This window comes from Malania oleifera, chromosome 5 (genome assembly GCF_029873635.1).
Source record: "Malania oleifera isolate guangnan ecotype guangnan chromosome 5, ASM2987363v1, whole genome shotgun sequence".
Lineage (NCBI taxonomy): Eukaryota > Viridiplantae > Streptophyta > Magnoliopsida > Santalales > Ximeniaceae > Malania > Malania oleifera.
The window spans coordinates 5,441,246-5,457,332 of record NC_080421.1 but is presented as its reverse complement, the minus strand read 5'-3'; the positions used below and the strand labels follow the sequence as shown (position 1 = coordinate 5,457,332).

The 16,087-nt window shown below is 33.4% G+C and overlaps 1 protein-coding gene across 3 annotated transcripts in view; it reads left to right on the top strand.

Moving 5' to 3' along the window:
* The window catches only part of LOC131156727 (uncharacterized), a 39,780-nt gene that overhangs the window by 13,879 nt on the left and 9,814 nt on the right, over positions 1 to 16,087 (top strand). For all 3 annotated transcript variants that reach the window (XR_009137058.1, XR_009137059.1, XM_058110617.1), the window contains exons 6-9: positions 12,859 to 12,962; positions 13,038 to 13,168; positions 13,273 to 13,366; positions 14,243 to 14,298. Coding sequence is in view for 1 of the 3 variants with exons in the window: in XM_058110617.1 (XP_057966600.1) it covers positions 12,859 to 12,962; positions 13,038 to 13,168; positions 13,273 to 13,366; positions 14,243 to 14,298 (385 nt within the window). In the remaining 2 variants the exon portion in view is untranslated. The remainder of the gene's footprint in view (positions 1 to 12,858; positions 12,963 to 13,037; positions 13,169 to 13,272; positions 13,367 to 14,242; positions 14,299 to 16,087) is intronic.

Genomic DNA, 16,087 nt, shown 5'->3' with positions numbered 1-16,087 from the left:
CTCCAACATCAAAATTAACATTTTTAAAAATTCCAAAACATAAAAAGTGTTTCTAGCTGTTATTATACAAGTATGTATTCTAAACTGCTCTCTCTATTCTTGCTCACATGCTTGCTATTCTTGATTCTCAAAATGCTCCTCAAAGCTATCTATAAGGTAGGAGAACAATTTGGTGAGATGACGCTCAGTAAGAAAGATTATATTAGTGTGTAGCTATGATGAGCTTGACTGTACATGATTCTATAACAGTTAACACATAATACTATAGTTTCAAAATTGCATTTGTAAAACTGTAGCTGTTAGCTGTAAACTATAACTGTTTTTTAAAACAGTGAACTATAACTGTAATACTTATATTTATATATATACTTTCTCTAATACTTATTCTGTAAAACATCCCTTAGGCCTATTAACCGTGGGCCATGTTTACCCCCATGGTAGAGTTGTGCGGTCCAAAGATTGGACTTGGTGGCCAACCAAACTAAATCAAACTATAACTCTAAGTGAGATTTTTCCTATTAAGTCCTTGTCGAGAACTAGGTGTGCACTCGGGAGAATCCACTGCTATGAAAACCACTTTGTAGAATAGTGTGGGTGCACTCTGATTTCTGTAACTATAAACTTCAAACTACGATACTGAACATCTGTAACTCTGTAATCTCTTAGTTATAAGGGTTTTTAAAACATACTAATATATATCATGCAATAAAAATAGAATTGTAAAAATATCATCATTGCTCATTGTTTCATTAAACATGTAATGCACTTTAATCAAAATAAGCTCATGCCGCACGATTTTCATGTTAAAAACATTTATTCTCAATAGAACGACATAATGCTGTAAATTACCTGAGAGAATTAAAATATTTTCTTTAAAAATAAACTCGAGTATATTTTATAAAAAGCTGACATAATCAAACCCACTTACCTTGATCTCCTTTGGAATTGAAAACTTCCTTGTAAATTCTTAACCTATCACAAGATAATCACAGATTCATGATTTAGAAAATAAATTATAATTTTGCTTTGAACCCCCTTAGGGGTCTAATTCTAATTTTGATTGTATTTAATAAACCACTATTCAAAAAAATATGAGACTTATCTCGAAATGATCTTCCTTTTATGCTTAGAATTTAAAGACAAATTTTGTATCCATACAACATCGTTTAGTCACTAAACTTGATTTTTGAAATTGACCTTAAGTTCTACTAATTAAACTGGGCATCCTAGAATTCAACACTTTGAAAAATTAAAAGGCCATCTTCTCAAACTTCAAAAATCACCAAATTAAATCCATATGTTCCCATATATGTTATATATGAGCTTACCAAATTGTGTGGTCAGATTCAACGTAGAAGTTATAAAATAAATTTGGAGTGTAAGTCTGGTTATAGTTCTAACAGCATACCGACTACAGTTTTGAAAAATAAAAAATCTTATCAAATGACTTCAGAAAATTCCGAAATTAAATCCTCAAGAATGTTGATATATTTAACTAGCAGCCCACAAAATTTCAAAATTTTTGGCCATGACCTCGGCTCCATATAAATCCTCATCTTTCAGACATTCAATATTCCAGTAAGGTTCAAAATATAAAATTTGAAATTCTAAAGACCATACTAGGATGCCTCCAAAATTCAGAAATTGAGCAACTAAGATAATACTTATACCATAATAAGAATCAAAGCATACCACCAAAATTTGATTTAGAAACATACCTTGATTTAACTCATCACGCTACAATTTCTAGGGATCCAAAATTCTGATCCTCAAAATTTTAGACTCTCATATTTTCTCTCTTTCTCCTTCTCTCCCTCTTTGTAATTTCCTATATATGGTACCCTCCCCCCTTTATATAAAAATTGTGCTAAGGCACATAAATAAGGGGATAAGGTACATTAGTGAAGGATAAATCACATTGGTAAGGGAATATGACACATTAGTGAGGGGATAAGACACATTAGTGAGGGGATAAGACACTTTAGTGAGGGGATAAGGCACATTGGTAAGGGAATAGGCCACATTAGTGAGGGGATAAGACACATTGGTAAGAGAATAGGCCACATAAGTGAGGGGATAAGGCACATTAGTGAGGGGATAAGACACATTCGTAAGGGGATAGGGCACATAAGTGTGGGGATAAGACACATTAGTGAGGGGACATGTGCCCTCCACAAGTCTCCTTCTTAATTTATATATATATTATTATAAAACATGTATATTTATGTGGATGACTATCTAGATAATAGGTTACAACCTTTGGTATGCCCACATAATGGTTCATTATGTGGTTAACCTTTGGGATGACAATGTATTTGCCTATATAAGGACATGCTTTCCAAAAAAATGAGTGAATAAGATGATTAACAACATCTAGTTCTGGAAGAAAGAGTGTTGAATTTCTATAGCTCCAAAATTTTTTGTATTCCTCTTTTTATTTCATTTACAACACGTTATCAGCATGATCAAGTCTCTAATGGTATAGCAAGTTTTGTTGGTATTATTCTAAGGTAAGAATCTTGTTTCCTATAACATTTGTTATCTATATAACTTTAGTTTTTCGTCAAACTATATTTATATGTTAACTATATCTCTTATTTTGAGTACGTGTCCTTAAATATTTTTATGTTGGGATATATGTGAGAATAACTTTGAATTTTTATTTGTTTTCGAAGTGACTTTATGATGTCAAACCTCACAAAGCTTGAATTCTTTGCCCTTAATATTTTTGGAAGAAATTATCTGCCATGAGTACTTGATGCTGAGATTCACCTTAATGCTATGAATCTTGGAAATACAATTGAAGAAGGAAATCAAGCATCCCTGCAGGATCGCGCAGAGGCAATTATTTTCCTTCGACACAATTTACACGAAGAATTGAAAATTGAGTACTTTACTATTAAGTATCCATTAGTCTTTTGGAACAACTTAAAGGAGAGATATGAACACCAAAAAACGGTAATTCTTTCAAAAGATCGATATGATTAGATACACTTGCAACTGCAAGATTTTAAAACTGTAAGTGAATATAATTCAACCTTGTTTAAAATTAGCTCTCAATTGAAGTTTTGTGGAGAAAAAATTACCGATGATGATATGTTATAAAAAATATATTAGACTTTTCATACCTCGAATGTGCTCTTGCAGTAGCAATATCGAGAGTGTAGATTTACAAAATATTCTGAGTTAATTTCTTGGTTACTTGTGGCTGAACAAAATAATGAGCTTCTGTTGAAAAATCATCAATCTCATCCAACTGGCTCTACACCATTCCCTGAAGTGAATGTGACTTTTTCTCAAGGTCGTGGACAAGTTCGTGGTGGTAAAAGGGGTCGTGATAGGAAAATTGTTAGACCTGTGATGATCATCCTTCAAAGTTTGAAAGCAAAGGTGTTGAAAAGACTCAAAGAAAATGGGCAAAAAATAAAGAAAGCTCTGAACAAAATAAAAAAGTACAAAATAATGACAATATTGGCTGTAGGTGTGGAACAAAAGGTCATTGGTCTCGAATATGTCGCACTCCTAAACACCTAGTTGATCTTTACAAGACATTGTTAAAAGGAAAAGGGAAAAATGCTAAAGTGAATTTGTCTGAACCCATTGATACTTTGGATGTTGATTTTGATGTTTTTGATTTTTTTTGAGGATCCTAGTGGCAAAATTGATCATTTGATTGGGGATGAAAATGTCTACTATTAAATTATCTTCATGTTTATGTTATTTTGAAAAAATTAACTTATGTAATTTTTTTTTATTAAAAGTTTTACATATAATATGCTTGGTAATATTTTATTATCTTTCCTAATTCTTAAATTTTACTTTTCATTTACTAAATCATACAAAATAAACTTGATAAAATGGAGGATGACATGTGTTTGGTGGACAGTGACATGACTCACACAATTCTTCGTGTTAAAAAATATTTCTTGCAATTAAAATTAACTGAAATTAATGTTAATGCAATATCTGATTCTGTAAATGTAATAGAGGGCTCTGGAAGAGTTCACATAATGTTTCCAAATGGGACAAAATTGTATATTGATGATGCGTTGTATTCTAGTAGATCCCGAAGAAATCTACTAAGTGTTAAAGATATACGTCGCAATGGATATCATGTTGAAACCAAAAATGAAGGAGATATGAAATATCTTGTTATTACATCTACAGTTTCAAACCAGAAGATCATATTAGAAAAATTTTCAAGTTTTTCATCTGGCCTATATTTCACAAAAATAAGGATGGTTGAATCAAAATTTGTGCACTGGAAGTGCTCCGAGCCTAGAAGTTTTATACTTTGGCATGATCGTTTTGGCCATCCTGGTTCAACTATGATGCGACGAATCATTGAAAATACACATGGACATCCATTAAAGGATTAGGAAGTTTTTTTGCCTGGTGATTATTTTTGTACTTCTTGTGCTCAAGGAAAACTACTTGTTAGACCTTCTCCATATAAATTATATTTAGAATCTCCATTTTTTCTGCAAAGAATACAAGGAGATATTTGTGGCCCAATCCATCCATCTTGCGGACCATTTCGATATTTTATGGTTTTAATTGATGCTTCCACTCGATGGTCACATGTTTGTCTACTTTCAACTCGTAATGTTGCTTTTGCTAAATTTCTTGCTCAAATAATAAAGTTAAGATCAAGTTGTCCTGATCATCCCATTCAGACTGTACATTTAGATAATGTGGTGAATTTTCTTCAAAAGCATTTTATGACTATTGCATGTCAATAGGAATAATTGTTGAACATTCTATTGCACATGTTCATATACAAAATGGTTTAGTGGAATCCTTCATTAAGCGTTTACAATTTATTGCTAGACCTATGCTTATGTGATCAAAGCTTCCTGCATCTGCTTAGGGTCTTGCTATAGTGCATGCTGCGTGTTTGATTAGAATTAGACCAACTGCATATCACAAGTTTTCACCTTCACAGCTTGTGTTTAACCACCAACCTAATATATCTCGTCTTAGAATTTTTGGTTGCGTTGTATATGTTCTTATTGATCCTGCACAATGAAGTAAGATGAGACCACAACTTTGTCTTGGTATTTATGTTGGTTTTGATTCTCCTTCTATCATTAGATATCTTGAACCACTAATAGGTGATCTTTTTAGAGCAAGATTTTTAGATTGTCAATTTGATGAATTAGTTTTTCTGTTACTAGGAGAAGGAAAAGGATTAAAAATACAAGAAATTTTTTGGGACATACCAACTTTGTCTAATCTTAATACACGCACAAATCAATGTGAACTTGAAGTTCAAAGAATAATTCATTTGCAGAATGCTGCAAATCAATTGCCAGATGTTTTTACAGACACCAAAAGGGTCACTCAATCACATGTTCCGGCTGCAAATATTCCTATCAGATTGATTGTTTCTGAAGAACACCCAATGAGAATAGCAGCTAATGAATCTAAAGTGCGTTAGAAGCGTGGTAGACCAATTGGTGCAAATGATACTGTTCCTCGAAAGAAAAAGGAAATGAATAAAAGTGACACTCCAAAAGAGTTCATTAACACTCAAGAAGAGGTTAAAAGAAATGTGGATCAACAATCCCATATTTCCACAGAAGTAAGACCAGAAGTGGTTCCGGTACCAGAAAATTATGAGATCTCATTAAAATTTGAAAATATGTGGAAAAGAAATGAAGTTATTGTTGACAATGTGTTTGCATATGCGATTGCTTCAGAAATTATTAATGATAATGAGCCTGAACCTCAAACTGTAGAAGAATGTCGATATCGAAATGATTGACCAAAATGGAAAGAAGCAATACAGGTTGAGCTAGACTCATTAGCTAAACATAAGGTATTTGGACCAGTAGTCCAAACACCTGAGAATGTCAAACCTGTTGGGTATAAATGGGTTTTGTACGTAAAAGAAATGAAATGAATGAAATTGTAAGATACAAGGCGCGTCTTGTAGCATAAGGTTTCTCCCAAAGGCTTGTTATAGATTATAATGAGACCTATTCCCCTATTATGGATGCAGTTACTTTCAGATTTTTTGATTATTTTAACGGTTTCTGAAGGACTCGATATACGCCTCATAGACGTAGTAACAACTTACTTGTATGGCTCATTGGATAATGACATATATATGAAAATCCTTGAAGGATTTAAAATGCCTGAAGCATATAATCCAAAACAACGGCAAATGTATTCTGTTAAATTATAGAGATCCTTGTATGGATTGAAGCAATCTGGACGAATGTGGTACAATCGTCTAAGTGAATATTTGTTGAAAATTGGATATGAAAATAATCTTATCTATTCTTGTGTTTTCATTAAGATAAATTCTGGATTTGTTATAGTCGCAGTTTATGTTGATGACATAAACATAGTAGGAACTCCAGAAGAGATCTTAACGACTGTTGACTGCTTAATGAAAGAATTTGAGATGAAGGATCTTGGGAAGACAAAATTTTGCCTTGGTTTTCAAGTTGAACATTTAACAAGTGGAATTCTTATTCATCAATCATCTGATATAGAAAAAATCTTGAAACAATTTTATATGGATAAATCTTATCCATTAAGCTTCCCGATGGTTGTTTGTTCACTTGATGTGAAAAAGGATCTTTTTCGTCCTCAAGAAGATGATGAAGAAATCCTTGGTCCTGAAGTACCCTATCTTAGTGCAATAGGAGCACTCTTGTATCGTGCAAATTGCACTAGACTAGATATAGCTTTTGCAGTAAATTTTCTGGTAAGGTTTAGTTTTACACCAACTTAGAGACATTGGAATGGAGTAAAACATGTCCTTCATTATCTCCGCGGCACATCTGATATGAGTTTGTTTTACCCAAAAGGAGTAAATTCAGAGTTGAAAGGATATGCTGATGCTGGATATCTTTTTGATCTTCATAAAGTTCGATCACAAACAGGCTATATCTTTATGTGTGGTAATACTGCTATCTCATGGCGATCTGTGAAGCAAACGATCACCGCTACCTCTTCAAACCATTCAGAAATATTAGCAGTTCACGAAGCAAGTCGTGAATGTGTGTGGTTAAGAACTATGATCCAACACATTAAAAGGACAAGTGGATTTTCATTGGAGAATGACACGCCAACAATATTGTACGAGAATAATGCAGCATGTATTGCACAAATCAAAGGTGGGTACATAAAAGGTGATAGAACTAAACATATTTCACCAAAGTTCTTTTACACTCATGAACTTCTGAATAAAGTAGATGTTGACATTTGCAAAATTCATTCAAGTGACAACTCAGCAGATCTATTCACAAAAGCATTGCCAACTTCAATTTTCAAGAAACATGTACATAACATTGGAATGCGACAACTTAAGGACATTTGTTAATTGATTGTATTTTTTTAGGGGAGGTATGAATATTGTACTCTTTTTCCTTCGTTAAGATATATATATATATATAGACACACACACACATACAAATATATATTTATGTATATATATTTTTATTTTATTATTATTTTTATTTGGGATCCTTGCAAGATCGCTGCTAATCCTGTCTTCCATGAGCGTATGAAACATATCGAAGTTGATTGCCATTCCATACATAAATCCTTTGACAAATGAGTGATTACTCTTCCACACATTGCCACTGATCGTCAAACTACAGGCATATTGACTAAAGCTCTTTCTGGCACTGACATCAGTTCTTGGTTGACAAATTGGTGCTTCTTGATTTACCAGCATCAATTTGAGGGGGGATGTTAACGGAGATAATTCAGGTAATTAGGCTGTAAATAATGCTGAAAATATGGCAGCATTTAAGTGCTAAAAATCATGCAATTAGGCTGTAAATAATGCTGAAAATCTGGCAGCTTTAAGTGCTGAAAATCAGGCAACGACTATGTAAATCTCTTCTATATAATGAAAGCAAACCTGATGGAAAGGGCATTAAGATCAAAATTAACAGACAGGAGTTCTTTGATCAACTAACATGGGGGCTTGATTTTATTTTTTTATTTTTATTTTTTTTATGTGGGAATTTCTAGTTGCTATGCACTGGTGTGGAGGGTAGAGAAGACAAAGAGAGCAAATGCTTCAGTAGGGAAAAAGATATTTGCTGATAAGATTGAACTGACAAATAGTAATATAAAATTGAATTTCTTAATGACAAATAAAATATAATTGATACAAAAAAGAAGATGGCATGGAATAAGTTATTAACCTAAGCTAAACAGATGGTCCAATGCTTTCTTTTATAAAAAAAACAATTAACTTTATATTTCAATATACATTGGAAAGGAAAAACATAAAAATGGGGTGAAATCATTGTAGACAAAGACTAATGTGGTAGATGTCAGAGAATAGCAAGCAGGATTATAAAAATAAAGATAGTTTTAGGCTTAGAGATAATAAATCTCAGTAGTGCTTATGCTCCCCAACTAGGATTAGTAGAGAAGCTCCAAAGAAAAAGTTGGGAGGATACGATTAGTGTTATGCAGGGGATATTAGTAACATTCATAGGAGCTTATCTGGATACACACATTGGAAAGGACAATAAGGGCTGTGAGCAGATACATGAAGGCTATGGTGGAGATAAAAATGAGTCCAGTGATTTAATTTTTAGATTTTGCCACGTTTATGATTTAGTTATATTGAATACATGCTTTAAGAAAAGAGAAGAACACTTAATAACCTTCAAGAGTAAACAAAATGAAAGTAAAATAAATTTTTACATAATTAGGAAAGGGATCATTTATCTTGTAAGGGATCATAATTAGATATATGTGCTAGGAATTGGAAGGGAAAGAACAAATTAAATTAGTGCAATAGGACTAGGTGGTGGAGCTTGGGGGGAGAAAATATAGTGAAATGTAAAGATAAATGATCAAAGAGAGGGATCAGATAATAGGGGATAAGGGAGATGCAAACGATCTATGGATTGGATGGAAAAATCTATTAAGTGGATGGCTAAAAAGATTTTAGGTGAATCTATAGGAAGATTCTTAGACAATAGAAAAAGTTGGTGGCGGGATCAAGATGTCCAAAAATTAATAAATATAAAAAGAAATTGGTTCAAAACATGGCAAAATTGTAGAAACAGAAAACCTTGAAAAGTATAAAGAGGCAAGAAAAGATGCAAAAAAAACTATTAGTGAAGCTAAACATAGAGTTTATGATAATCTATATACTAGGCTAGATACAAAAGGAGAAAGCCATATATATAAACTTGTTAGAGCTACAGAAAAAAATGTGAAGACTTAGGTAAGGTAAAATGTATAAAGGATGAGGATCATAATGTCCTGGTTAAAGAAGAAGACATAAGAGAGAGGTGGCGAAGATACTTTGATAAGCTGTGTAATGAAAACCAAATTGAAAGTTTGAATTTATATTTGAAAAATGAAGAAAAGACTAAAAATATGAGATTTATTTGTAAAATTAGAGTCAATGAAGTAAAAATGGCGTTAAAAAAGATAAAAAGTGGGAAATCTATAGGACCATATAACACTCCAATTGATGTTTGGAAATGTTTAGGGGATAATGGAAGTGTATGGTTGTCAAATTTTTTTAACACTATATTTAAAACCAAGAGAATGTTGGAGGAGTGGAGGAAAAGTACGGTAATACCTTTATACAAAAGCAAAGGTGATATTCAAAACTGTGATAACTATCGTCGAATCAAACTTATGAGTCATATGACGAAATTATAGGAAAGGGTAATTGAACAAAGAATACGATTAGAAATGAGGGTCCCAACGAATCAATTTGGTTTTATGCCTAGGAGGTCGACAACAGAAGCTATTCATCTTCAAAGGAGGTTAATGGAAAAGTTTAGGAAAAGAAGAGACTTGCATATGGTTTTTATTGACCTTGAGAAATGCTAGAATACTTAGGGAAGTCCCTTGGTGGCTTTTGGAAAAGAGGGGACTATGTAGTAGATATATTGATGTCATTAAGGATATGTATGATAGAGTAACAACCAATGTTAGGATTGAAGGAGGAGAATTTAAAGAATTTCCAATCACAATAGGGGTACATCAAGGTTCTATGTGGAATCCGTAACGTTTCTCTTTAGTGACCGATGAGCTCATTAGGAATATCCAAAATGAGATCCCATGATGTATGATGTTTGTAGATGATATTGTTCTAATTGATGAAAGTAGGAGTGAAGTAGAATAAAAGTTAGAACTATGAATGTTTGTAAATGATATTGTTCTAATTGATGAAAGTAGGAGTGAAGTAGAATAAAAGTTAGAACTATGGAGAAAAACTTTAGGGTCTGGAGGCTTTAGAATAAGTAGAAATAAGATAGAATATATTAAATGTAACATCAGCCATATAAGGGGGAATGCTGGAGATAAGATTAAAATTGATGATCAAGAACTTAATATTACTAGTAGGCTTTGATACCTTGGATCTATCATACAAGTGGCACAAGAAGTGCTTCAGGCGTCTTGTGTGATTGTAAAATACCCCTAAAATTAAAAGGAAAGTTCTATAGGACAATTATAAGACCAGTCATACTATATGAATCAAAATATTGGCAACTAAGAAACAATATATCCAAAAAGTAGTTGCAAAAATGTGAGTGCTAAGGTGGATAACTAGTATGACTCCAAAGGATAAATTATGGAATGAATATATTCACAATAAAGTAGGCGTAGCACCCAGTAGAAGATAAAATAAGAGAGGGGCGATTTAGGTGGTTCATGCATTTGAAATGTGGGCCAAGTAGTGCGCTAGCGAAGAGGAGTGAGCTATTGTTGATGGTAGTAGGAGGGGTAGAGGTAGAGGTAGATGTAAAATAACTTGGAATGAGGTAGCGAGAAAAGATCTACTAGCTTTTAAGCTAGCTGAGTAAACTGCCCTTGGTTGTGTGAATTGGGCGAAAGGATTCATTTAGCCGACCCCACCTAGTGGGACTCAAGGCTTCTTGTTGTTATTGTGTGGCGTATCTTATCAATTGAAATTTGGAAAGTGAGACAACCAAGATTATCAAACATCAAATATGAGACGATCAAAATCAAGATTATCAACATCAAAGATGAGGCAATCAGAATTATCAGATTATCTGTTACTACTTTAAGGACAATCATTGACAAAAATAGTATATAATGACACAACGGATAAGAAAATCAAAATGTAGGACGAACCATGGATGACGGTAGTAATATAACGACACAGTGAATAAGAAAATCAAACTGTTAGAAAGCTCAATCAACACTTTTTTTTTTTTTTCAAAAAATAAAATGGAAGCCATTCATGCTGGTGCAATGGGAGTTGACTTGGCTGACCATATTTGTAAATTGTTAAAACTTGATATACATTGTTGGCTTACAGTTTAACAGCTTAGGCTTTTAGGTAAGTGATAATTCAACATGGTAGGATAGCTGGTACCAGGGGGTTTTGGGTTCTGGTCTCATTGCCTGCGTTTATTATGTGGGTTATTGAAACTTATGAGTATATGTCTCAAAAAGCTTTAGAAAGAAAACAATTTGCCCTTGGCAATTTATGGAGCTCATGAATATATACCTTTCGTTATCAGGAAAAATAAGGGGAAAAAAATCACACAATTTGCATGTGCTCTCAGCTTTGTACTTTTTTACAGCTAGTGATAGTTATGGTAATCCCTATACAGCTATACTTAAAGAGTCAAGATGGCTGGAAAGAAATTTTTTCGCCTTGATTTAAGTGGAGGTCAAAATAATGTTGTACTAAAAATATTTAATTAGAACAAAAAACCCATTCAGAGAGAGAGTGCTGCAGAATCTGAGATTTTCCATTCATGAATGTATTCGATATGCTTGCAAGGATGTAGTTGGGGGGTGGGATTTGATTTCTTATCTAAGTAGGAGCAAGGTAAATAGATACAGATGATAAAGACCAAGATGAAGAGAGGGAGTGATGGAAGAGAGAAGCACTGGAGCCACTGGTTATAGATTCATGGCCATGAATTATTGAAACTCTTTTGCTGCGACTATCAATACTGCAGAGTAGAGAAGCTCATTTGCTATGGCTATGGAGGTGGAGAATAGAAATTTTCATTTCTGATGCACATTCTTCATGTGTTAAAAAAACACAATCTCATTAATAAAAAAAATTAAAAATAAAAAAATATAAAGTGCCATGTGGCAAACTGAAATAAAGCTGTCTGGTGAGCTTCTGCAATTATATGTGGTGTATAGACATGTGTTCATGCGAACCAGCATCTGTCATAAAATTTAAAATTTTTTCATGAGGGAGTGTAGCAAAGATGACTCTTTAAGGGGGTAGATGAAACAGGCCCAAATATGTACTCATTGAATGCTAATTGAATTGTTAACAAGCTGTCACATCTGTTTTAGACTTGCTGAACACACACATACGTACGCCCATGGGAATGGGAGTAAGGGTGTAACAATCTGAGACAAACTCAATTTTTTGCCAGTTTGGTAATTAGGAGGAGGATGTGAATTGTTGATTGATCCCAACAGGATTTTTTTATTTTTTATTATTTTATTTTATTTTTTGGGGGAGGTGGGCTTTGTAGTAGCTATATGTTTTGGTTTCTTTATGAGAATGTCTTATTATCCACTCTTTGGAATTTCTTCTCTTTTCTTTCAATGACAACCTTTTTCTATCTAAAAAAAACAAAACTCACTGCAACAGAGATGTTAAGAGTCCCAAAATGGTGTACTAGCAACATGCTAGATGGTGGGTTGGATATGATCAGAATTGGCAATCTAGAGGTGCACTGCAGCATATATAGAATAATGCATGAAATGTGATAGTTTATCAGAACTGGCATCCCATTTGAGTCATGCATATATTCCTACATGTATATATTAAGCATCATGCATTATTCATATATGCAGATATATTCCTTGAATGCATTACATAACTAAAGGCAATTCAATTTTTACGATTTATAGGCCAGATAGAACTTTTTACACACGTTCCAGTGCTCCGTAATTTTGTGGAACACCTGAAACGCAAGAATTTTAATGTCTGTGCGGTGTACTTGCTTGATTCACAGGTTTGTTTAAGCTGTGTGTTTTATATCATTGTCAATTAATTTTTTACTCAAACTGAGAGTTATTTTGTGTGTCAGTTCATCACAGATGTGACCAAATTTATAAGTGGTTGCATGGCATCTCTCTCTGCAATGGTTCAGCTTGAATTGCCCCATGTTAATATTCTCTCCAAAATGGACCTTGTGGCAAACAAGAGGGACATTGAAGAGTAAGCTTCTTTTGCACTTTGGTGCTGTTTCTTATTTTTAAGTACTCATTCAACTTTTTTCACCAATTCGTGTTATAATGATCTTTGCAATTCTATGTTTGTAGTTACTTAAATCCAGAGCCTCAAGTTTTGCTGTCGGAGTTAAATTTGCACATGGCTCCTCAGTTTGAAAAGCTGAATAAATCTTTGATTGAATTGGTAAGTTATCAAGCAACTTTAAGCATGAAATGTATTGCAGGTTTGTTTTGCAAGAAATAATTGTAATCTTTTAGTTTCGTTTGCCAACTAAAAATATAATGTTGATTTGTTTGTACAACAGTTATATTTTGCTCCATTTTAGTTCCAAAGCTTTACATGTCTGTCAGAATGCTCTTGCACGTAGGTTGCTAAAATATTTTTATGTAGGAGGCGTCAATCCATTGTTAAGGTCTTTAAGAGTTTTCTCTTAGAATTGGCTTTCTATTGCACAATAAATATGTTTGTAATGACTTTTTAGTATTTAATCGGCTCATCTGTTCTTTAGTTTGTTTGTCTGTATGTTCTTTTTCCATTCTAACTCCTGCAATAGAAAAGTAATACGTATAGCATTAAGCTGTAATGGGTATTTAAGAGTTTTCCCTTAGAGTTAGCTTCCTGCTGCACAATAAATTTGTTTGTAATGAGTTTTTAGTATTTAATTGGCTTATCTTTTCTTTAGTTTGTTTGTCTGTATGTTCTTTTTCCATTTTAATTCCAGCAATAGAAAAGTAATACATATAGCATTAGGCTGTAGGGAGTCTTGCTATCTGACAATTTACATTTATTGTGTTTGATATAACAACTTGATAGATGTCTCTTCTTTATCTTCTTCCTTTTTTTTTTTTTTTTTTTTTCTTGTTTTGTTTTGTTTTGTTTTTGGTCTAAGTGTTGTGTTAATGATACATGGTGATTTTTGATATTCAAAAGTAAATATAAGGCTTGTGAGGTTTGAGGAAAGCTAGTGCACTTCGTTGCAGTGAGAATTAGTGAGATTCACTTGACATACATTGAGGATAACTTTGATGGTTATTAATGAAGTAATATTTGTTGTGTTAGGTGGATGAGTATAGCATGGTTAGTTTTTTGCCTCTCAACTTGAGGAAGGAAAGCAGGTACCTCTCTCTCTCTCTCCTCCCCCGTGTCCCTCTCTTTATTTATGTCCTGCATCAACATGAAGTTTTGCATCCATTTATTTGTGTGTGAATTCATTTTTGTGCTAATTCAAGATGAGTGGTTAGTTCCACTTGTCTATTATATGTTTTGAATTATAAATGATAATTTTTATGTTTCTTGATGGTGAGGGCATTTGCTGGAGTAAAATTAGTTATAGCACATTTGGATGCATGCTCATTATCTTTAAAATGTAGACTCTTAGATGTTAGTTTGCTCTTGGAGTGATGACATACAATTAGCAATATTTGAAACGAGTAGACTAGTGTGCAGTTGTTTGTGGTCCTTCCAAAACAATGGTATTTGGTCTTGAGGTTTTCTTCTAATATTTCATGAGAATGTCATCTTGCAATCTGAGATGCTTTGGTTTTGTTACCGTTATTTAATGTGGACAAAGTTACACACATTCCAACGTGTATACTAATTTTCACAAAAATCTAAATTTGTGGGAAACTATATCCCTTCCTTGAAGGTAGTATCTGAATTCTCACAAAATTTTCTAATGTGGTGGCAATCATATTTCCATTCCTAGAATCAGCAATAGTGGTATCCTCAATTTCCATGAGTTTTAAATTTGTTCTTCTTTTGAACCAAATGAGTGTATCATAATAATCATGACATGCACATCTCAAATTTGTGAAATCTAGATGCCTCCATTGAAAGGTAGGTATTCCTATTCCCATAAAATTTTGTAATAAATAAAGCAGTAATACTCCGTATTTGTTAGAGAAATAATGACAATAATATCACCTCTTAATTTTTAGATCTAGATGTTGTAAGGTGTGATTTAGAAAATTGTCTATTTGAAATAAGTTTGAAAAAAAAAAATATGTTTCACTTGTGTAGCACAAATTATCTTTGTACATGCTGTCGTTCCCAAGCCTAGATAAAGGCATAAGGTTGTGTTAGGTAGTTGACAACCAATGTAAAACTTTGTTAGATCTTTTTATCATGAATTCTTACCAAATTCACCTAGGTAAAGGGAATAGACTTGGTCGATGTAGAAGGGAGAGGACTAAGAAATTAACACAAGAAACTTGGATTATATTAGCAACTTGAAATATAGTGACACTTATGGACAAAAGTATGGAAATTGTGGAAGTAATGTTTAGAAGAAAAATTAACTTAATCCGCCTTTAATAGATGAAATGGGTAGGGGAGAAAGCTAGATAAATTGGAAAATTAGAATTTGAACTTTGGTACATTGGAAAAGAGAAACATAAAAATAGGGTGGGAATTATTATATGCAAATACCTAAAAGATAATGTAGTATATGTTAAAAGAATAGGGGATAGGATCATTAAAATCAGGATAGCTTTAGGTCTGGAGATAATAAATTTCAGATCACTATGATGCACTTAATGTCCTAATTTTTTCACACAGCCGGTCCCAAGCCTGGGTAAAGGAGGAAGGTTGTGTTAGGTAGCTGACAGCTAGCGTAAAATTTGTCTGATCATTATGATATGATTTCTTACCGAATATTTGCTTGGGTGACCCTACGAGCGACGCGTTGCACTTGAACCACCCAGGTGTAGCAAAAAGTGGGCGAGAGAGGGTGGGCTAGGTTGTCGCCCTGAAGTGACGCGCCGTGTCAGCGCCCAGGTACGGTGTCAATATGTGAGGGTTCCTGCATTATTTTGGACGTGGGCAGGTAAAGACGTTAGTTTAGGAAACTAGGATTAGATTAACAACTTAGAATATAGGGATACTTATGGGTAAAAACATGGAAAT